The sequence below is a fragment of the Rhineura floridana genome, chromosome 13 (genome assembly GCF_030035675.1).
Source record: "Rhineura floridana isolate rRhiFlo1 chromosome 13, rRhiFlo1.hap2, whole genome shotgun sequence".
NCBI lineage: Eukaryota > Metazoa > Chordata > Lepidosauria > Squamata > Rhineuridae > Rhineura > Rhineura floridana.
In genome coordinates this window covers 22,217,391-22,240,811 of record NC_084492.1, presented here as the reverse complement: position 1 = coordinate 22,240,811, position 23,421 = coordinate 22,217,391, and the positions used below count along the sequence as shown (strand labels likewise).

Here is a 23,421-nt window from a genome sequence, read left to right as displayed (position 1 = left end):
TGCAAGAAACTATCTGGTGTGTGGAGAGATTTAAAGTAGACTCCAATAAACTATTTGCCCAGGATTCATGAAAATCAGCTTTAGTGTATGTAGAAGAGAGAAACTGAGAGAACAGAAGGTGTTTCATTATTAGGCAATTATTACAGTTTGTACAGTCCTGTTCTTGGCTGGTGTATCTACAAAAGCAATGATAGAAGAGAAAATGAGATATTCTGTTCTTTCACAGATTCATTTTAAAATTTTAAAAGGACATTCGGCAGCTGTGACCTCCTGTCATTTCTGTTTTGATGATACAAAAATTCTTTCTGCCTCTTATGACAGCACAGTGAAACTGTGGGTAAGTTTGTTATAAACCAGTAGAAAGAAATCTGATCATGACGCTGTAAAGTCTACATCAAAATGTACCATATTTAAACATATTTAAACAAAGGGGTTGAATGAACCATTACTAAAAGTCCCAAACAGATTATTATCATGTCCTAAAGTTGTAATCTTCACCTTGGAATAAGTACCACAGCACACAATGGAATTTGTTTCTGAGTAGACATGTATAGGATTGCAGTGTAAACTGAAAAAATGTACATGCCTAATTAAAGTGGCAACATTTCCATTTCTTCCACAATGAAAATTTAGGGCGCAATCCAGCTCGCATTTATTCTGGGCTGAGCGGAGATGGATGTGGTGGATCTCCAGCTGAGCCACCTAGGTCCTGGCTCAGCCGGGCTATGCAGGCTTAAATTCCTCAGCCTGGCTTAGCTGGGGCTCAGCCAGCTCATCCAAAACTAGTGTAAGTCCCAAAAAAGGGGTGTTCTGGGGATATATTGGGGCATGTCTGGAGAGGGGCTGAGGTGAGGGGACTTAGGCCAGATCCAACTTGTGTTCAGAGTGCTCCTACAGGTCCCAATTCAGGCAAAAGTTACACTGGGAAAAAGGTTGGTCTACGAAAATTAATACAATAGAAGTCAATGGGGAGAGCTTACTCCCCGGTAGAGGTACTTGGGAGAGTAGGTTTTTGCTTTTTGGTCCCTGCACGCAGCTCCCAGCTGAGCCGGCATTCAGCAAACCCAGAGGCTCCTGAATGGCAATTGGAAGCGGTGGAACTTTATGTCACCTTCTCTTGCGCTGGCACCACTTATGCCAGCTTCCCCTGAGTTGGATTGCTCTGTTAGTCTAGAGTGCTCATTTTTGTAGGTTTTGGTGATAGTTCAGTACATACTATGTTAAAATAAAAGAGTAGAAAGGTTAGGAAAATTAAATAATACAAATGGAAATGGGTGGGAAAAAGTCCTGAAAACCTGAGAAACTGGGCAGGGAATAAAATATAGAATGTATTCCTTGTGTCGTTGCCTTTTGTACATTTGCCTTTAAATATCCTAAGATGGTCCTTGTTGGAGAGAAATTGAGATAAATGCATCATGGGCCTGATAAGGTAAATAGAGAAAATTGTCAGACTCTAAAACTCAAGTTCTTTGGGCAAGTTATAGCAGAACGATTAAGAAAATTTTAATGAAAAATCTGCTACTTATTAGCATTTAAAGACAGTATATTTTTCAGTCTAAATGCATTACTTAGATCTATCTGGAAAACTCACTATGTTTTGTCCGATAAAATAAATAATATAACTTTACATGTGGCAAAATTTCTTTACATAGCTCAGTCCATACGTAAAAGGTTGGTTTTTATAAATTCATGTAATTAATTCATTGTTGTATTAAGTTTGAAATAATTCATCCTTTTTAATTTGTTCTTGTGGGTCTACGAATATAAATCAATTAAAGATGAAGCTTATTCAAGGCCATAGGTAGTTAAAATAGAATTTAGACCTGGAAAATGTGCGTCTACAGTCTATTGTTAGCCTTAAATAGATGGTTGTTAGAACAGGGGTGAAACAGATAAAATGACACCTCTCTGTTGGCCCATTCTAATAGGTTTCCTGTTGCTTATTAGTTGTAGCACAAAACAGTTTGTAAATAAATGTGTATATGTATATTATAGATGATGTATTATTAATGAACTTTGTGTACTTTTTGGGTCTTTGACCGTAATAAACTAAACAAACAAACATTACTTAATAATCAAGTTTATATTTATTTCTTGAAGGATATTGCCCATTCTATCTCTATTCAGACCTTTATGGGTGAGCATACTGGACCCATTTCTGAATGCTGCCTGAGTCCTGATAACAAAAGGTGATAATTCTTTTGTATTTTATATATTAGTAAGGAATTCAACAGACCTGATTGGTTTACAGCAACAGGGAAAGAACAATGACAAAACTAAATGGACAATGCAGTTCTGTTTTAGAAAGCCAGTAGGAAAAGTTAGTACCATAGCTGGGGGGGGGGGTCAGCTTGTTATATGTATTTTATAAAACACATAAATATATATATATGTTTTTCAAGTCAATAGGAAAATTAGATTTTAAATCAGTGGAGTTATAGTATTAGCACTGCATCTGATGAAATGGCCTGTAGTCCATGAAAGCTTATGTCATAATAAATTTGTAAGTCTTTAAGGTGCCACAACACTTTGTTGTTTTACTGCAAATGACTAAGGCTGCGAGCACACTAGTTGCCTAGAGCAAAATGTTTCCATTGGCCATAACTGGAGGGGCAACAGGTTGCAAAATCTGTTTGGCGCTGGGTTGTTGTTGTTTTAAATGCACTTGAGCTGCACCTTTTAAAGTAAAAAGGGGCAGGGTTTGACTAGCTTCGTGTGCCCTGGAGATGCACTGGAACTGGCAGAACAGTAAGTGTGTCTCTACCCTAAGACAGTTATCTCTTTGGAAATGCTGACTGGTGCAGTGAGGGCCCAGGAGAACCAAGGAAGGAGTGTATATCCACAGTGATATTCCATGGGTTCATAAACCATTCTGGAAAAATGAAGTTGGTGAGTGGCTGGGATCTCTCTAGCATGCCCAACTGCCCTGCAAGCAATGCAGAAAAGAGGGATGGAAAGGAAGCCCTTCATGTCTGCATTGGTTAAGCCATGGGAGGGGGGAAGGACTGGGGAAGGTTGGGGTGAGGGTGAGGGGAAGGGGAGTAAACATGAGGACAGAGAGGGCAGTGCAGCAGTGGTGGAGGTGGGGGAAGCTTGTTGAGTAACCATTAATGTTACTAGTGATGACTATGGACAAGTAACTCTCTTGCAGCCTAACTTACCTCATAGAGTTGCTTTGAGGAGGATAAAATGGGAAGAGGGGAAAACCATTAACATTGCCCTGGACTTCTTGAGGAATGGGCAGGATAAAAATTTATAAATAAAATGGCTCCGGGAAGTTTATAAGTGGGACATGAGGATAATAGCTTTCTGTGGTTGTTTGTACCCACCACCTGGAATTCAGAAATCAATAAGACTGTTGGTGTTATCATCTCTCTCTCTGTCTCTCTCTCTCTCTCTCTCAAAGGACTTTATACATCTCTCAAGATGAAGTGTTATATTCCTATCTCTAAAACGAGGAGATGCTTTCTGGAAAGCCTTCAAAATGCTTAATTCCTTGATATAATGCGTATGACATGTGGCTTGACTTAACTGTACACAGGGATTTTTCCTGCTTTCAAGCTGTGCTATAGATTGTTTTGATATGTGGTTACTGGATATAATTGACTGGTATTGACTGGTGGTAGTGGATTTGTAAGTACACGCAGCAGCTGGATAGTGTGAGGAAGGTGGTGTGTGTGTGTATGCAAGAAAGAAGTCAAATGTTGGACAAGACTTGTTTTAGTTTTAATGTGCACATAAGCAGTGGTTCTTCATGTCACATTAACCCATAGCTAAACTATGATTTAATGTAAATGAGCAGTGTGCTTGTGCACGCTGCTCAAAAGTCCGTTTTGCTGCTCCTCTGCTCCTGATTGTGCTGCAACAAATTTCAAACTTTGGCTTGTCATGTCATCTGTACCTTGGCTGAGTTTGCTTTCCCCAAACAAACCATGACTGGTAAGCCAAGAACAAACTTTGGCTACCTCTCACGGTTTGCTTGGAAATATATAAATCACAAGTCTGGGTTCAGACAGCAAGCCAAGATTTGTGGTTTGTCGCTCCTGGTGCAGTGCAGCTAGGAGCAGAGGAGGAGTGAAGAGGGCACTTCTAAGCAGCATGCACTAGCATACTGTTTCACTTACATTAACCCAGAGTTAAACATTAATTATGGTTTAACCAGATGTGTGAACCAGGCCACTGTATTAGTTGTCAAAACACTAAAAGGCCATCATGACAGCAGTGCTTATGTTCTGGATAATTCAATAAAAAATGTTATTTTGGTATAACGGATGGTGCTGAAAAATAAACTGTGGGAGTTAAATGTAAATATAAACACCTCTTACATAGACACTTTCCAGTTTGGCTTAAATGTTATTGAATATCTTTGTTGTATAGTGGGGATCTTTGTGCCTTTTTTTTTTATTGCTGTGTCACCAACAGAGCAGTTACCAAGCAGCATCAGCTGCTGGAAAATACACAAAAAAACTAACCGAGAAAACCTCATATTCAGAACAGCACACACATCCTAAAGATAGAGCAATGGCAGTTCAGTTCTATAGTCCTAGCGTGTCAGGTGGCTGTCCCTCCAAACCTAACACTGGTCTACCATAGTTATGATCCTGTACAACAGAGGCACTAGCCATAGAAACAAAAGCCACTATAGTAACAGCAGCATCTCTGGCAATCCTGACGCCACCTACCCAACCGCCACCCTACATTAGCCATGCATGGAAGTGACCGTTGAATAACCATGTGATTCCAACCTAGTATATGCACAGAAAACCAAGCAACCAGAAAGAGACCACAGTGCTTCTTTACTTTAGGCTACCATTATGCAGTTGGGAGGATGGTGGCAGTTAACCGTTCTAGCCACAGACTCTAGGGCTCCCCTCAGACAAGGGTTAAAATCCTCTGGCATCACAAACACAGGCAATCTGCAACAGCCAGCTCTTTGCCAAGCAGACAGAGACAGGAAAGGAAGGAGTGCTGTACCAGTAGCAATACTTAGCCAGCTCCATAGCCTAGCAGGTAGGAAACATGCAGATGCAAGGTCTCCCTCGGAGAAGGCTCAGGTCCTGTTGTGATACCAACACTTTCTCAAAGGTTCTCATCAGAACACTCAAGTCAGCCTTTTCCCAACCTGGACTACAGTTCCCATCATTCCTGACCATAGGCCATGCTGGCTGGTGCTGGTGTTGTAATCCAGCAACATCTGGGGACCCAAAGGTTGGGAAAGACTGTTAAGCATCACTATTGGGAGACAGCCGCATGTTCCAAGAAGAACATAAAACATAATAAGGATCTCATACAGACCTGCACCAGGAGCTTCTGGGTAGATCAATTGGGAAGAGCACTACAGTTGCTTTTGAATTTCATGTTGGGAAGATATGTAAATGATGTCTACAAGGCAACATTTACCTGCCAGGTGTTCTACCAGCAATTATTTTAGATGTGGAAGGGGTGGAGGCAGCAGGACTAGAACCCAAGTCCCTGACTCCACAGAGCAATTCCCACAACCAAATAGTCATAGCTGTAATCATTGTTTGGGGATACAATTTTGTTGCTAGTTTGCAACTGTGCTGTGCTAGCACAGGGAGATTTAGAAGCAATTCTGTCCCACCCAATGGCCATAACTCAGTGATATGATTTCTCTTTAAATATAAACTGAGTGAGCAACATCTACTTCCCTGATTCCCAAGGTTTTCTTCTTCTATAAGTGTATCATTTGAAAGTGAGAGAAACATTATAACTCATAATAGCCACTTGATTCTGTCTACATTTGCAAGTGTTATACATCTCAGTTTCCAGTTGGAATGTAACAGACGTGAACAAACTGGAGCTGCAATACTTGAAGATATATCTATAACGTCATTCCTTTTTGCTTGAATGCTATACCTGATGTAGGATTAATTTTTCCATAATATGTGGGGAGCATAATACATGTGCATAAATTACTAATTTTTGCTATCTTTAAAAAAATTAGCATGAATCAAATATTTTTGATGTCTTTGAACATATAAATGTGTTTAATGTTTAGGTTGATAACAGCATCATATGATAAAAGTCTAAAGGCCTGGGATACTGAAACAGGAAAAGTGCTTGTATGTATTGATTTTTTTAAAAAGCCTGTTTAATAACTAGAAACTAAACTTTCATTTCCCTAAATATTTACCCTTGCAAAGTGTACTTAGAATCCTTTGGGGTGGGGAAATAGCTTTGTGAGGGTTTTTGCAGATAAAAATTGGGTGGAAAATCATTATCTCAGCACTTCCCAGGTTCAAATCAATCTCCCAAAGTGGCTAATAAAATATTTCTTTGTTTATTTTTCATTCAGAGTTCTACCTGCTTTTCAAACAAATTCCAAGGGTGGCTTACAAAAAATCAGAAATACAATAACTAAGCAGTATACTAGAAAAGCAGCCAGCTTAAACATAGCTGCATTAAAACAACAGCAGAGATATAAGACATTGCATTAAAAAGCCTGGAGGGGGGGAACTGGTCTTTGGGCATAATCCAAGGCATATTTGCACTGGGCTGGGGGTAGGTGAATGTGGTGGACCCTGGCTGACCTGGTAGGCCCGGCCTCGACAAGCAAAAGCCCCCCTCATCCTGGTTGAGCCACAGCACTGCCAGGACTCTGCCAGCGCTGCTGGGAGTCTGCTGGGGATGGCCAGCCGGCGAACAAAGAGTTGGTGGAAGCCGGCCGGAGCCCCAAACATGGGGCGTTCCAGGGGAAGAGCGGGGGGGGGATTTACGCGACCTCCAAGTCCCCCTCGGAGCACTCCTGCAGGTCCTAACCCCCATGAGAATTCTGCCGGCTGATAGGCCAGTGCAGTAAAAATATTCCCATGGCGGCCCTACGGCGGGGACCGCTTACTCCCTGATAGGCCTGTTCATGGGAGCCGGCTCTTCCCTGCCGGCTTCTGTGCGCATCTCCTGATGGAGCCGACGCTCACCTAGGCCGGCACCTCCCGAGCAGGGAGTGGATGCTGCGAAGCTTTCCACGGGCTCCTCCTCCGCCAGCTCCCCATCATTTGGATTGCGCGGTTTGCCTGGTGTCAAAAATGATATCCGAATGGGTGTCAAGGCAAGCCTCCCTGGGGAGGTCATTCCATAAGAATGTGTTTGTATGTAATGTTTAGTTCCACCCTAATAGTCTAATTCAATTGGTACAGATTTTGATCATGCAGTAAAAAAAAATAGCAATGATAATGAAAGGGCAAAATGTGTTGTATTTTTATATATAATTTCTAGCCCTGGCCAAGATTTATCTTGGGCAAGTTACTTACTAACCTTGAGCTTCCTAATTATAAAGTTGGGGGGAAATGCATTATTACCTCAGAATGTTCTGAGGCATAAATAATCTAATGTTTAGAAACAGGGTATTTTTTTAAAGCTATGAGCCTGTGTCCTCTGCATGTTGCTGGGTACATGGTCAGGTCAGGAGGATTCAAATGAACCATGCCCTAGATTTTAAAAGTGTCGCAAATGTTGACATCCACCCACTCTTCTGCAGGGATAGATGTTCAGAACCTCGATCTGTAATTTAATTTCTGTGTGCATCTCTCTGTGTGTTTTTAAATAAAGATGATGTCAAGAATTGAAGTTTAATAATAATAAAAAAGTCATGTATCTGGCTGATGGATACCTGGCTGAGCCTACTGTTCTTAGAACTGGGGAAGTGAGAGCAAATTGACCACAATCCTGAGCTCAGTTTTGCAAGACTTCAGTAAAACTAACAATTCAATCCTATACATGCCTACTCAGAAGTAATCTCTATTGGGTTCAATGGGACTTGCTCTCAGGTAAATGTGTTTTGGATTGCAGGGTTAGCATGCTAATACGGGATTGCAGTTTGTGAGAACTGGAAATGCTGGTAAATTATATATAGGCCCATTTCAAATAAACAACTAGAGGCTCAGGGTTGTATCCAACTAAATTCTACCCAGTCATGTCCATCAACTTTGATGGGTTTACTCTGAGTAGAACTAACACTGGATAAAACCCTCAAGTTTTTTTAGGCTTCTAAGACCTGATCTGTATCAAGTTTTTAAAAAATGTAGAAAATGAGAATATATCTAAGCATTTCTTTATTCCTACTCTCAGTATGATTTCCCAGAACTTTTGTAAAGGACAAGCTAAGAAAGACCAAGATAAACTTTCTGCCTTGCAAGATTTTTGTAAAAACTTAGGGCCAAATGATACAAGGCATATGAGCTGGCCCTGTATCCACTCCTCTGTGAAGAGATAAATAGCTGGGAAGCTTTTGATTGGAAAAGCAGCATATGGGGAGAAGGGTTAAGCACAGCCATTGTCCCAATCAAATTTGCAACCTCCTTTCATTTCAGTAAAAGTGAAAATGTTTGGAGATTGCTGATGCTTCTACCGGTGTTAATTGAGTGTGGCTATGACACGAATTAGAAGCAGCTAAATTCCTTGCAAGTTATTTATTTATTTATTTATTTATTAAATTTATATACCGCCCGACTAGCAATAGCTCTCTGGGCGGTGAACATAAAATAGCATAAAAATACAATGAATAACAAAATAATACTAAAATACAATCAACAATCCAATACAATAAACATTTTTAAAATTAAATCAGTGTAACTTAAAATGCTTCAGAGAAGAAGTTGTGTTTTCATTTTTTGTATATATTTAATACCTCCAAAGTAGCTAACGCTAGTCTTCATAATGAAGGCCCATTGAAACCAGTGGAGCCTGTTACCTGCATCCCACAGTTAACTCAAATCTTATAAGTGTTACCTTGGTTTGAGTTCCAAATAACTTTAGTTGCATCTGGGCCAGTGTTCATATAAGTTTGGGACCTTGATCATTAACCATAAAAGCATAACCTCAAGGGCTTTTGTTTTCTTCTCTAGTGGACCCTAGAGCAGGATGGCCTTGTAACTTCATGTCATATTTCTCATGATGGTAAATATGTTGCCTCTGGTTCAGATATGGAAAATGCTTTATTCATCTGTAATACAGAAGATGCTAAAAAGGTGGCGTACATTAGAGGTAATGTATACATCTTTAGTTACTATATTTTCCCTTTTTATCTGTTGAGAGATTCCCAAAGACACAGAAGCCACTCATTTCAGTGAAACTTGTGCAGGACATAATTCTGTTAGGCTGTGCCCCTGTCTGTTTGCATACTGGTAGATATGCATGGTTACCTGAATCTAGAGCTTATTTGGATTTCTTATACATTTCCTTGGAAGGAGCAGAACTTTGTACATACTGTTTAATATATTGCTAAATATAATTGTATTTGTTCTTTGCTTTCCTTATTGCTTAGTTACAGAACATAATACAGCACAGACCATAGCTGAAAGCTTCAGTGTCTCTTGATAATGGTTTATCATGACAATTAATGAACATCAGGCTATACATGGCAAAAACTGTTAATTTTCTGAGTACCCAATGTGTTTATTCATGCACGCACACACATCACATATATCACCTCAGGATACATACCTGTTGCCCAGAATTAACAAAGTAAATACTGGGACTAGTTTTTGATGTGTAAATTGTTAAGAGTTAAATAAACTGGGAATCAAGTGGTACATGGGTAGGTAAACTGATTCTAAAAAATTCAAGGCAATATTGCTGTCACAACTTCACCATTACTGAACTGACATTTTGTCCCTGTATATCAGTTGTTGCATGTGCAGTATTGAGTGCAAGAGGGAGGCTTTGAATCCCTGCTAAGTTTCTGAACTACAAAACTACTTAAAATGTGGCAATATGCTGAAATACAGATGTGAATAGCTTCTAGCTCTGCCCACCTATAACTGAAATGACATTGTCCCAAAGAGCTTGCAGTCTTCAGTGGTGCAAAATGGTAGAGTCTTTGTTGTTTCAGAGTATCATAAAAGCACAGTGAAAAGATGCCGTTTTGATCCTCGCAACCAACGAATAGCTACAGTATCATCTGACAAATCTATAAAATTCTGGGATATTAAAGCACAGTCTGCCACAGTCACAATTGAACGGTAAGAAACAGTGAGACAGCTGTCAGTGATGTGGCTGTCATTAATCTATTTCCTATTAGTATAAAATGTACAGAGGTGAAAGTGTTAACATGCCCGCTTTTATACCAGGTGCTTAGTGTGGAATCATTATGCCTTGTTCACTCACATTTTATGGGTGGTCATTCCATACAATGTAGTAATCTATTTGTAATCCTCCTATGTTTTCCCAGTACTACTTATATATTTTTTCTTAAGGAAAGTCCAACTTTTTGGAGAAGGATAGAACAGTATTGCAATTTCTCCAGGTACAGATGTCATAAGTGCTACTTCTTCATATGTTTTAACAGCCGTGGTTTTGATATCGGCAGTGATATATCACAAGGTGAACCTATCACAGCTCAACATTATTTACTCACTATATCCTTTGCAGTGGACACCATTTTATAACCCTGTTAATTTTTAATCAATCTTTTTATTAGCTCTAAAATGCTTTTCCAGCTATATATATATATATATATTTATATTAACAAAATGCTGCTTTAATGAAAGAATATTTCTTTAGTTTCATAACACTGTAATTGATTTTTTTTAAAGGATTGCAACAAAAATACATGATTCTAAATGGCAGCTTAGGTTAATTTCCATTCTTCAACCACAGCAGCTATGTCACACCTGCTGTTTGGACAGAACATAGCAGAATGAACGTAGAAAAAAGGGGCAATAACCTTGATAGTGAGGAAAGTCATTGCAATTCTACTTGCAGCTTACAGCAGAAGAGCAATTATTTATTAGTGCTAGGAACTATTCACCTGAAAGCAGCCCATGTGTACAGGAGAGAGTTTATTCAACCCACTTCAGGGCACTACTAAGATGAAATCTTAGGCTACAATCCAGGTGAAGTTAGGTATTCCATTCAAGTTCCATTGATTTCAGGGGAGAGTTTTTAGCACATTCTTTTTAGGGCAATTCTACACAGGCACTGAAGCTGTGAGGACTAAGGAGATTAGTATTGAATCCTACAAAAAAAATGATAAAACACTGTTGCTGTTAAATCTGCCCTTAAAATGGATGGAACACTTTGTGTAGAATTCACATTTCAGACATGAGACATTCCAAATAATTGCACCTTGAACATAAATCACAGTACATACAGTTTTACTTTCTGCAGAAGTGCTTGTCGTATTTTACCAGCTTTTCTTTTCTGCAGAAGTGCTTGTCATTTTTTCCACATCAAAGGTTGTGCCAGATCCAGACATTCAAGATCTTCTTTCATAAAGACTGCTGCTGTTTTTTAACACTGGATTTTATTGCATTATTGATTATCTTTTCCTTTTCTGTTACATAGTTTCAGGTAAGGCAGAGATTCTTGAACACCAGGTACATAAAGAGACTTTGATTATAATTTAGTGGCTTGATTTTTATGAAAAAGTAGGTAAAGGATTTTTGTTTTGCTGAAAATGAAGAAATTACTACTGTTTTGCTGAAACATTAAGAAAAATGTCTCGAGGCAGTAATTCAAAAGAACTTGCTTTCAGACTCAGAGCTGTTTTGAACATTATAGAAAAGATAGGTCCCCATGTTTCCATATTATGTTGATAATGTCTTTTGTGTATCATTTCTAAGTAAGATGCATGACTATGGATATGCATCCAGGACTCTCTGAGGCCTCCAAAATATGTGTTTGTAGTTTTGCACATGTCTCTTTGAAACAGCAAATATATGGTAAATATATGGTAAAAAACCTGGCTATGTTCAGACATATGGATATGAATGTAGGCGAGCCTCAGGCTTGCATATCTCCCACTCTCCTTTCCTCTTCCAGTGCAGCTGCAAGGATGAGGTTTTTGACTAATCACAGATTAACATTATGTCTGAACCTGGATAAACTTCATGTATTCTAAAATCTGGTTTACTAAAGCAAGCCAACTACAAACTTTAGTTTATGAAGCTGACTTGTTTCAATAAACCTCAGTTAAAATTAACCATAGTGTAGGGTTCAAACACAGCCATAAACTCTAGCTAATCAAAAACAGAAGGGAAAGCTTCCAATCTCCTCCTTGCAGTGCACTGGAGGAGAAAGGTGATGGGAACATGTGTGAACCCAAAGCCCACCTAGGCTCATTCTTACAATGATAAACAACAGTTTACCATTACTTCTAAACGTACCTATTGTAGAAACATGGAATTCCTAATTTCCAACAACGTAGGAAGCAACCTTCAGGTTACCTCTGTACTTATGCAAATCTACAGATCAACTGAGCAATTGCTGCCCAATCTAATTTTATTTGAACATCATTACAACTCAGTTTGTGTGTTTCAGCAGAATAAAATGCTGAACAAATGTTGTTGTTCTTGTTATGTGCCTTCAAGTCAATTACGACTTATGGCGACCCTTTGAAAGTGACCTCCAATAGCATCTGTTATAAACCACCCTGTTCAGATCTTGTAAGTTCATGTTTGTGGCTTCCTTTATAGAATCAATCCATCTCTTGTTTGGTCTTCCTCTGTTTCTACTCCCTTCTGTTTTCCCCAGTCTTTTCTAGTGAATCATGTCTTCTCATTATGTGTCCAAAGTATGATAACCTCAGTTTCATCATTTTAGCTTCTAATGATAGTTCTGGTTTAATTTGTTCTAACACCCAATTATTTGTCTTTTTCTCAGTCCATGGTATTGACAAAGCTCTCCTCCAATATTACATTTCAAATGAGTTGATTTTTCTGTTACACACTTTTTTGACTGTACAACTTTTACATCCATTCACTGGTGATCATTCATGGCCAAGTAAGATTGTCTTCTAAGTTAATTTGGTTGGAAGACACCCGTGCGTGAATTTGTTTTATGTGGGGAGATCGGTGCACAATGATCAACACACAATCTTGACATAAAAAGGCTTTGATCTAATGGCATGGATACCACGACAATTGGAAGTATTTTATCTGCTGCAGCCTTCATCCGGCTTCACAGCTGTTGTAACATACACATTGTTATCCTCCGCCTCTTCTGCCATTGAGGACATTCTTGGATAATTCTTTGTCTGGTTCCTCTCCCTTGACCATACCGCCATGGGTGACCCTGCCGGGAGTACATGACTCCTGACGGCATCGCTCATAGGGTTCATTGGAACATGCAAGCCCACTTACCACTACAAGGTGACAATCCATAGAGTGAGCACATCCATTCATAGAGATCGGGAATACCATGGTCTGAATGATCTTGACTTTAGTGTTCAGTTATACATCTTTGCATTTGAGGACCTTTTCTAATTCTCTCATAGCTGCCTTCCCCAGTCCTAGCCTTTTTCTAATTTCTTGACTATTGTCTCCATTTTAGTTAATGACTGAGCCAAGGTATTGATAATCCTTGACAAGTTCAGTGTCCTCGTTGTCAACTTTAAAGTTACATAAATCTTCTGTTGTCATTACTTTAGTCTTTTTGATGTTCAGCTGTAGTCCTGCTTTTATGCTTTCCTCTTTAGCTTTCAACAGCATTCATTTGAAATCATTCCTGGTTTCTGCTAGTAGTATGGTATCGTCTGCGTATCTTAAATGATTGATATTTCTCCCTCCAGTTTTTACACCTCCTTCATCTTGGTCCAAATCCTGCTTTCCTTAGGATATGTGCTGCATATAGATTAAACAAATAGGGTGATAAAATATACCCCTGTCTCACACCCTTTTTGATTGGGAACCAGTTGGTTTCGCCATATTCTGTCCTTACAGTAGCCTCTTGTCTAGTGTATAGGTTGTGCATCAGGACAATCAGATGCTGTGGCATCCCATTTCTTTTAAAGCATTCCATAGTTTCTAATGATCTACACAATCAAAAGCTTTGCTGTAATCTATAAAGCACAGGGTGATTTTTTTTCTGAAATTCCTTGGTCCTTTCCATTATCCAACTTATGTTTGTGATATGATCTCTGATACCTCTTCCTTTTCTAAATCCAGCTTGGATGTCTGGCATTTCTCAATCCATATATGGTAAGAGCCTTTGTTGTAGAAACTTGAGCATTACTTTACTTGCATGGGATATTAAGGCAATAGTTCGATAATTACTGCCCCTGGGATCCCCTTCTTTGGAATTAGGATATATATTGAACGCTTCCAGTCTGTGGGCCATTTTTAGTTTTCCATATTTATTGACAAATTTTTGGCAAAATTTGGACAGATTCAGTCTCAGGTAACTTGTAGCAACTCTATTGGCATGCCATCTGTTCCTGATGATTTGTTTCTTCCACGTATTTTAAGTACAGCTTTCACCTCACATTCTAAAATTGCTGGTTCTTCATCATACGCTTCCTCCATGAATGAATCTGTCATCCTTGCATCTCGTTTATATAGTTCTTCAGTGTATTGCTTCCATCTTCCTTTTATTTCATCTCAGTCAGTCAGTGTGTTCCCCTGTTAATTTTTCAACATCCCTACTCTTTGTTTGAATTTCCCTTTAATTTCTCTAATCTTTGAGAATAGGGCTCTTGTTCTACCTTTTTTGTTGTCCTCTTCTATTTCTATAAAATAACTATTGTAATAATTCTCTTTGTCTCTAAGTACGAGTCGGTGAATTATTGCATTTAGGGTTCTGATTGTGTTTCTATCTCCTTTTGCTTCCCTTCTTTAACCATTTAAAGAGTTTTGTCAGTCATCCATTGAGGTGTTTCTCTCTTTTTAATTAGAGGTATTGTCTTTTTGCATTCTTCCCTGATAATGTCTCTGACTTCAATCGAAAGTTCTTCTGGTTCTCTATCAACTAAGTTTAAAGCCTCAAATCTGTTCCTTATTTGATCTTTATATTCTTCTGGGATGTTATTTAAATTGTATTTTGGCATTATGATTGCTTTCTTCTTATTATTATTATTATTAATTTATTTATAACCCGCCTTTTGGCCAAAGGCCCTCAAGGCGGCTTACAAAGAAAAATAAACACAAGTATAAAAATACATCAATGAAAGCAATACAATTTACAAAAATTAAACTAAATAACATTATTAAGGAAACAATGTCCAGGAAAGAAACTCAGAATTGAAGACCTTGTCTTAAGAAGACATCCATCCTTTTTCCTGCAATATTTTGCATCTTAATGTCACAATTCCCTGAAGCCTGTTCCAACTGATTGCGGTGGCAACTCCATGGTCTTTTCGACTTTGCCAACTCCTGCATCTTGAGTCCCGATGCCCACCAGTGGCGTCTCGTGGGAGCCGGCGAGGATGATGCTGCGGCTGGGGAGGACTCGGGGCTGCTTTAGCTTTACTCTGATTTGTTATTTTTTTTAGCTGTACTCTGATTTTTTAAAAAACAAATGAACAAATGTTAGCATTAGATAAATTTGCAGCCTTTTTTTAAGGCAGGCAACTGCATGGAGCATGTAGATTGTGGAAGGTGGAAGGTAAGAGAGGTTACAGTCTTATACATACTTATCTGGGCTGTAAGTCCATTTAGCTTCATGTGACTTATTTCTGAGCAGACTTCTATGGGATTGTATTGCATGTAATTGCTCATAAGTACATCTGTCGAAAGTGTACATCAGTAAAGACAGGGAAAAGACAAACTTGCTCTGTGGGAGAAAAATTATGGAGTCTGTTTTTTAAGGAATGTTTGTTTGCACTCAAAATATCCTTGACTAACATGGGTCCCAACTTTTCTGTCTTTTTATCTACCATACCAAAACTAGTGTTGCTCCTACTTTCATTTCACAGGTGGCTGTCCAAAGCTAACTTTATTGGCTGAGCAGAAAGTAATGCAGGGTGTTGTGTGCATTGGATAAATAGCATTACCAGCACTGAGGATAACGAGAGAGAGCAGCAACTGGCCAGTTGGTGTTCTCTGCAGTAGCAGTGCTGAGGTCAAATAGTCTGTATACCCTATAGAAGGGTAAATCCTGCAAATGCTATGGTATCCTGATGCAGTGATTTGTACATCTCTTTCAGGGCACACAGCAATGCAATTTCAGATTGCCGTTTCTCCTTAGATGGTCATTATTTGTGCACCGCAGGTTGGGATGAAGTCATAAAGTTATGGGATATCAGAACAGGGGAGTTCCGTTCTCATGGGCCCATTATTTTGGACCAAGGTCATATAGGTATCGTTGGCTGCTGTGATATTAGTAAAGATGGTGAGTTATGTAAAACACCACATAATTGCATCTTCTACACAAATGTATAAATGTGAAAAATGTATTTATTTCATTTCAGTCACAAGGGTCACGTTCAATCTACTAATTCAGTTCTCACTTTCAAAATGAAATGATTTTCCATTTTGATTAAATGCTTGCTTGTGTAATTGAGGTAAGCTGAACTGGATGGCTTGTATTGCTCTTTAATCAGCCTTCTAAAACACTTCTTAATTGATCAGCTCATTAAGATTTACCATTAAGAGGACATGTCTCAGCAGAGAAATAAAACACCAAGCTATATAATATTCTGAATGCTCACTGTTGTTCTGTTATATTCCTTTGGGCATTTTTACATGGTCTAAGGATGAAACTGTATCACTTCAGAACTGATTTAATGTTGGGTAGGTTTCTTGCCATCCTGAAGGCACATCCCAATATCATTGGCTGGTGGATAGATGAATGATCGTTCTTTCAAAATCTGAACCAGTTATTCCCACCCGCCAGTCAGGCATTTGTTATTTGGCCATGGGTATGCTGATAATTATTGCCCATATCATATTGTACATGTGACGGCTTCATATATGATCATATCATCATATTGGGACAACCCAGGCTTATCTGGGCTATGTGATAATAACCTATGGCCTGATCCTGTAAAGTAGCATAAAAAACACAAAGAAGTGTTTATGGGGGCGGGAGCAATGACTGCAGTTCTCGTGCAATACCACAGTCTGTGAGGTTGTGAGCTGGCACACAAACACAAGTACCAGGAACAGCTTTACTTTTAATTCACAAAAATAATGTGCTAGTTTTCTAAGCGAAAGAAGCTATTACCATAAGGGAACATTCAAACATGCAACCCCTACAAGGTGTTTGAATTGGTGCAGTCCCAATAGAGCTGTGTCACATGATTATCTAACTATGTAACTAGACTCTGAAATTATGCTTGCTTTTAAATTCATTAAAACCTCCAAAAATTGGCTTTTTTTAAAAAAAGAGCTAAAATATGACTTGCTATTCTTAATGCAGTATTTCAGTTGTATCAATAGTCAACTTTTTCCTGCATGAGTGAATCTTACCATGTTTAATAACAAAGCACAAGGCAGACACATGACATTTTAATTTTATATTTCAGCATCACTTGTGGTGTCTGGAGGTTATGACAAAACAATCATTATCTGGGACTCACAAGAGGCATATAAAAAGCTAAGTTTAAAGGTATTATGTAAGCATTCACTTGGGCAAAGAGGGACTTGATATTGTTTCTATAGAAGTTAGCTTGAAATTCCAACTGACTATGCAAGATCAGTCCCTAAATTAATGATATATTTTTAAAAGTGCTGTTTCCATTAGAATCATTCAATTGGGCTCCTTTTTTTCATCTCATCATTTGATATAACAATGAATGTGTCATGTAACTCATATGTCATTTTTAATATCCTGGTGATACTAAGCACTGACAATCCCCCCCTTTTTTTCTTTTATTGTTGGTACGTAACTCAGTGTCCGTAAATCCCCTGATAGTGTATATCAGCAACCATCCTCTGGATACCCTGTCCGTGGCACTAAAGCCCAACTCTACCATTTGCAAGAAGAAACAGTAATTGAGTTGTTGTTGCTAGGCAACTAAAACATAATTTCCAAGGTGGTTCATGATCAACCATTGTAGTAATTTAAACAGAAAGCTAATACCCAGTTTTTATATAAGAGTTCAGTGGGACTTGCTTCTTAGTAGACCTGTATAAGGTTTCACTCTTAGTAACCATAACATAATGAGATGTGTATCCAATAATGCTTAAAGTTAGTTTTGCTTATATTAGACCAGGGGTCCCTAATCTTTTTTGGGCCCATAGGCACAGTTTGAAATTTGAGAAACTGTTGTGGGCACCAGCACAAAAATGGCAACCATCGCAGCTGGCCAGTTACAAAAGATAAATAACTTGCCCAAGAAACTTGAGTACAAGACAGAGGTTGGTCTGAGTCCCAAATACCAAAACATATTTATCCCCACAAGGCAATACAATTTCACAGGACAACTACTGGTACTTAAAGAACCCCCTCCGTACAAAAAGCCCACATAGACAAAAGTCTCACAAACCACAAAAAACACTGGCAAAACACACCAGCACAACAAAAAGAGCAAAACTGTTTAGGCAAAACACACAACACACACACAATAAAGCATACAAGCAAAGCTCTCCTGGTCACTGCCTGCTATACTCTTCACCCCCAAGCTTACCAGGCAGTGGCAGGGCCCCCTTTTCTTCTTCTTTAGTGGATGAGCATACAATGGACAGAATAACTTATGCATCGGCTAGAAGATGAATCCCTGTATTAGAAAAATGAAACAGAACTGTAGTTTTTCCATAATAGTAGTGAAAACAATTCTATATGAACTTCTCTGGAGGATATAATATTTAAAACAGTATATTAAAATATTCTGTAAGTGCTTAAGAAAGAAGGCAAGGAATTTTAGATTATACCAGAAGCCATAAATATGAGTGTGTGTGAGTACACACACACACACATATTCTCAGAAGGTCCTAGAAGATTCTCTTCCCAAAGATCTTGAATGTAGAATACAGTCTAGACATTCACAATGGAAAAGGCTTTTAATAATGTTGAAATAAAATAAAACTAAAACTATCAGTGCAACTATAAGCATGTTTACTCATGTATAACTCTGAGTTCTTGGGACTTACTCTTTCCAAGTGTGTTTAGGATTATAGGCTAAAATAACCCAGGAAGCTTCCTTTTTGTATAACTAAACAAATATTTCCTTGCAGGGTCATACAGATTGGGTGACAGACATTGCAATCAGTAGTGACAAGAAGTGGCTTGTTTCTTCTTCAAAGGTATCAATAAACTTATGGAAATAACTGGAAACATAGTTAGGCTGTTTCCTTCTCCCCCAACTGTTCCTATAGGTACCCCACTGTGATACTTCGATGCCAAAAGGTTTTTGTGGGCCACCTAGGCCCCTCTCAGTTTAAGCATTTTTTTGAAAACTGACCACATGCACTTTTATACTACAGCCATACCCACTTTGACATGTAGTCCCGTGAGGGTTGACCATGAGTCAGTGCAGCCTTCGGCCCAAGAAGGGTTAGCCATCCCTGCTGATAAACATCCTCCTACTTATTGATAAACATCCTCCTACTTATTTTAGGACTGTACTTTGAGAGTTTGGGACATTGAAAAGGCTAATGACATACCTGTGGTAATACAAGCCATAAAAACAAGAGGCTCCAAGATAGCTAAGGTCAGTATATTATTCATCTGCTAGAACGGATAGATCTTCTTAATTACTCTCCAAGTATACCTACCTCTGTATGTGTCTACACATGCGCCTTTCTTTCCCTTTTCTGATCTCAGACTCCTGTGAGCTATAATGGAATTGTTCAGACAGAATCTTCTCAGGTCCATTTGACAGCCTTCTGAGTAGTGGCGTCTAAGGGCAGATCACCATTTGAGCCAGGGCTCGAATCTGGAACTGGTTTTGAATGTCATGTTGAATACAGGAAACAACAATACAGGAGGAAGCAGGGGAGGCTGGTTGCTATGGCAAGGGGGGCAAACTTCTACAATGATTTTTTCTGTACCCCAAAATCCAGAGCTATAGCCCAGCAATCCCATCTACCCCCCCTCCGAGTCACATTCAGAAATCTCTTATCATTCAAATAGTCCCTGGAGTGTTTTCTGTCCATCTCTCTTGGTATAAGCAAAGCTGAAAAATTACAGATTTCTAGGTATTTGATGCTAACTCCTGGGAATGTGAAATTTCTAGCTAAGTGTCCTCAGATGCTTTTGTCAGAGAATTGGTCAAGTGTCCACTGTAGTTTTGCAAGAGAGAAAACCAGAATAAGTTGACTCTGCCTCCAGTGACCCTTCCCCAATTCTGCCTCCCATTGGTTGCCCCACCAGCTCCAGTGGTTACCAGCCGCCATTGGGAGAAAGCTACATTTCCCATACTGTACAGGAGCCTTCCACAACCTGGTGCCCTCCAGATGCTTTAGAGTACAACTCCTATCAGCTGGCTGGGGCTGATGGGATTTGTAGTTCAAAACATTTGGAGGATCCCAAGTTGGGAAGGCTGCTGTAGAGTAGCCACATCATTTCCCCACACTTAACGGGATTAGAGTACAAGAGGATCTGAATCTCAGCACCTCTCCTTGTAAAAATAAATATGTACTTGTCTGAGGGAATAGAAGAGTGGAAAGGCACAATAAGAGCCAGCATGGCACACCTATAACCAATGCAAAAGATTTGGGGAATGGTAGGCAGTTGCTTCAATAGGATGTTGAAAAATGATACCTCCTTCTCATGCAAGTAAACCGAAAGGATCTTCTGACATATTATCTTATGCTATCTCATCCACTTGATCCACTTCCAGGATAGTATCAGCCATTCTAGAGAAGTCACATATAAGGATTCCACACATAGGTCATCTAAGTATACAGAATGGGCCTGGCATATGTATGCATGTGTATTAGTACCACTATCATTTTCTCTGCACAGACTCGTTCTATGTCTAAAAGCTGACTTTGCAATGTATCTCAAACACAGTATGCACTATACTAACATGTTTCTATTAGGGTTGTATCCAACTTAGTTCTAGTCAGAGCAGACTCATTGCAATTAATGCATCTAAGTTATGTCCATCAATTTCCTTGGGTCTACTTTGGGCTGTAGGATAATGGTTAAGTATCTGCTTTGCATCAGAAGGTCCCAGGTTCAATCTCCAGGTAGGACTGGGAGAGACCCTCATCTGAAATCCAGGAAAGCCACTGCCAGTCACTGTAGACAGTACTGAGCTAGATAGACCGATGGTCTGACACAGTATGAGCCAGCTTCCTATATACCTATGACTAGGACTAACAGTGGAAACAAACCAATGGGTTGAATCTAGGTGGAGTTGCAATCTTACCTCCGCTAACCTGAGAGTAAGCTCCATTGAATTAAATTGTAAGGCTTCAATCCTGTACTAACCTGAGAGTAAGCACCACTGAATGCAGTGGGACTTACTTCTGACTAAACATGCATGGGATTCCACTGCACATTAACCTTAGTTAATCAGTGGGACTTAAGTCGTTACTATATTTCCCAGTCATTTTGATGGAACCTAAGTTTAACTACCATAGGCTGGATAAAACCCAATATGATAATGGCCAAGCCCCCCCCCAAAAAAAATATTCCTAAAAATTTAAAACTTATCTAGTAGGATGTCTCTTTAACGTTCATTAGCACTTCCAAAAATGGATCTACATATCTACTTGTTAGAATTAAAATTCCTATTATATTTTAATCACTGATAAGTTCTTTTTTTTAAAAAATCTAGTGTGACGAATGTAAGAAGTCTTTCCTGATCTTCCAGAATGATGAAGACAAAGTAGAAACCAAGTGTGTTTTCTGTCGACTGGCAATTCATGACCAGACTGTTTTACCAGTGCCCCCTCCTTTGCCTCCTGATTTCTAAAGGAATCGGGAACAGACAGATTGTTAAAATGCTCATTTTTTTTTTTAAGTGTATGACTGTAAAGTGATAAAAATTATTTGCCTGCATACACAGAACTCAGAATTTGAAGGATTCACTGTGTCCTACTAGTTGACAAGCATAAAATAAAAATCAGTACTACCTAATGTATTTACACATCTAGTTCAATACGGCTCTCACTAAAGTGTAATTTAAACTTTCATCCTTGAGGTGAGAGAACAAAAGTCATATGAATCTAGTATGGAACACATGTACAGAATTTAACAGTGTAGGTCCAGCTGAGAGGTAAAACTTGTAATTCTAAAATATATTTATTAGAGCAATCAAAATGTCACAAAATAGTGTGCAAACCATGAGGTTTCCATCTGGTCAAAGTCTCTAGATGGAATGTGGGAGAATGTAATAGACATTCAAATGAGACTCTTATGTGCTATGCAGGTTTCAGGTTGCATATTATTTAACAGAGCCTAATTTGAATGTCTGCTATCTCTCCCACATTCAGTTTTGAGATTTTGACCAGTTGCAGACCCTATGACTTTTTCACAGCCAAGTTTTTTTCTTCCCTCCACCCTTTTGTTTACCACCTAGCCTAATTTATTATTTATTACTTTTATTTAGCAGGATTTATATGCTGCTTAATCATCCATAACCTCAAAATGGTTTACATAGAATATAAAATGTTCATTTAAAAACATTGATAAAATCAAATGTTAAAAGCAAGTTAACCTAAAATGTATCAAACAATAAGTAATATAAATAAAATCAGCAGTTGTTAAAATATACATAATAAAATAAAATTGCTTGTTAAAATCAAATGTCTTGGTAGGCTTGTGTAAACAAAAAGTCTTTAGCAGGCACTGAAAATAATAAAGTGAAGGTGCCTGCCTAATATCCATGGGTAGAGAGTTCCAGAGAAGAATATCTGCTGTCACATGGAAAAACTGATTCCTTGCAAGTGTCAAAGTGTTGTTCTGGAGAACTTGAAAGCTTGCACACAATTTTCTGGCATTTTGGTTGACCTAATACAGATTTTGGAATTTTTCTTACAGGCCAATATGGCTACCTTTGTTTTGAGCGTTGGAAATGTGTTCATATTTAGTTGCATTTGTAAATGTAGATACATACATGTGTATGTGTGTAGACTGTTAGAGTTAAGGAACACAAGAATCCTTTTTTTAAAATTAGGAGTACTGCTGTGTCTTGCTGCAGAGCTTCTTTCTCCATCAGTTCACAGGCCTAAATCTCATGGAAGACTACAGGAAATATTGTCTGCCAATTGCTCTTCTCAATTATTTGCAGAACTTTTTCAGGCAGTGAGTAAAAGTTGTATAACAGAAACAAATAAGCTTAGTAAGTATGAAATATTCTGTTACCAGCTCAGTAACAGAAGACTGTCTAGTAGTAATGTTTTTGAATTCTGGGTCTCTTTTCTCAGAAATGCATTTGAATTTACATTTATGTTTATAAGAGATTTATGGTAGAAAAAAACCCCTAGCCTGATACGCAGTTGCTTTTAAGGGTACCTTAATAATGATATATATCTGTAATTGTCATAGAGTTTTGAGTTCTGTAAATGGTATAACTTTCTCTAAACCTCCAGTGTATTTTTCTCCACCTCAAGATTAAATGTACAGTCTTCTAATAAAATGTTATATTTGTCAAGTAATGTGCCAGAGTATATCTTCTTATATGATCCCCTCTTATTAATGTATAATTTTGTGACAATTACTGTCCAGTGGCAAATACTCCCTTTTTAGGGAAGGTGATTGAGAGGGTTGTGGTGCAGCAATTGCAAGCACTCTTGGATGCAATATTATCTTGACCCATTCCAATCTGGAATCAGGCCTGGTTATAGGACTGGA

The 23,421-nt window shown here is 38.6% G+C and overlaps 1 protein-coding gene across 1 annotated transcript; it reads left to right on the top strand.

Moving 5' to 3' along the window:
- Positions 1-187: 187 nt before the first annotated feature.
- Positions 188-23,166, top strand: WDR88 (WD repeat domain 88). The gene is made up of 11 exons (XM_061594666.1): positions 188-337; positions 2,101-2,189; positions 6,020-6,083; positions 6,870-7,109; positions 8,865-9,003; positions 9,851-9,980; positions 15,881-16,065; positions 17,201-17,283; positions 18,852-18,920; positions 19,235-19,327; positions 21,404-23,166. The coding sequence occupies exons 1-11, from the start codon at positions 188-190 to the stop codon at positions 21,539-21,541; spliced, it is 1,380 nt and encodes a 459-aa protein (XP_061450650.1). The 3' UTR covers positions 21,542-23,166.
- The last annotated feature ends 255 nt before the right edge of the window (positions 23,167-23,421 follow it).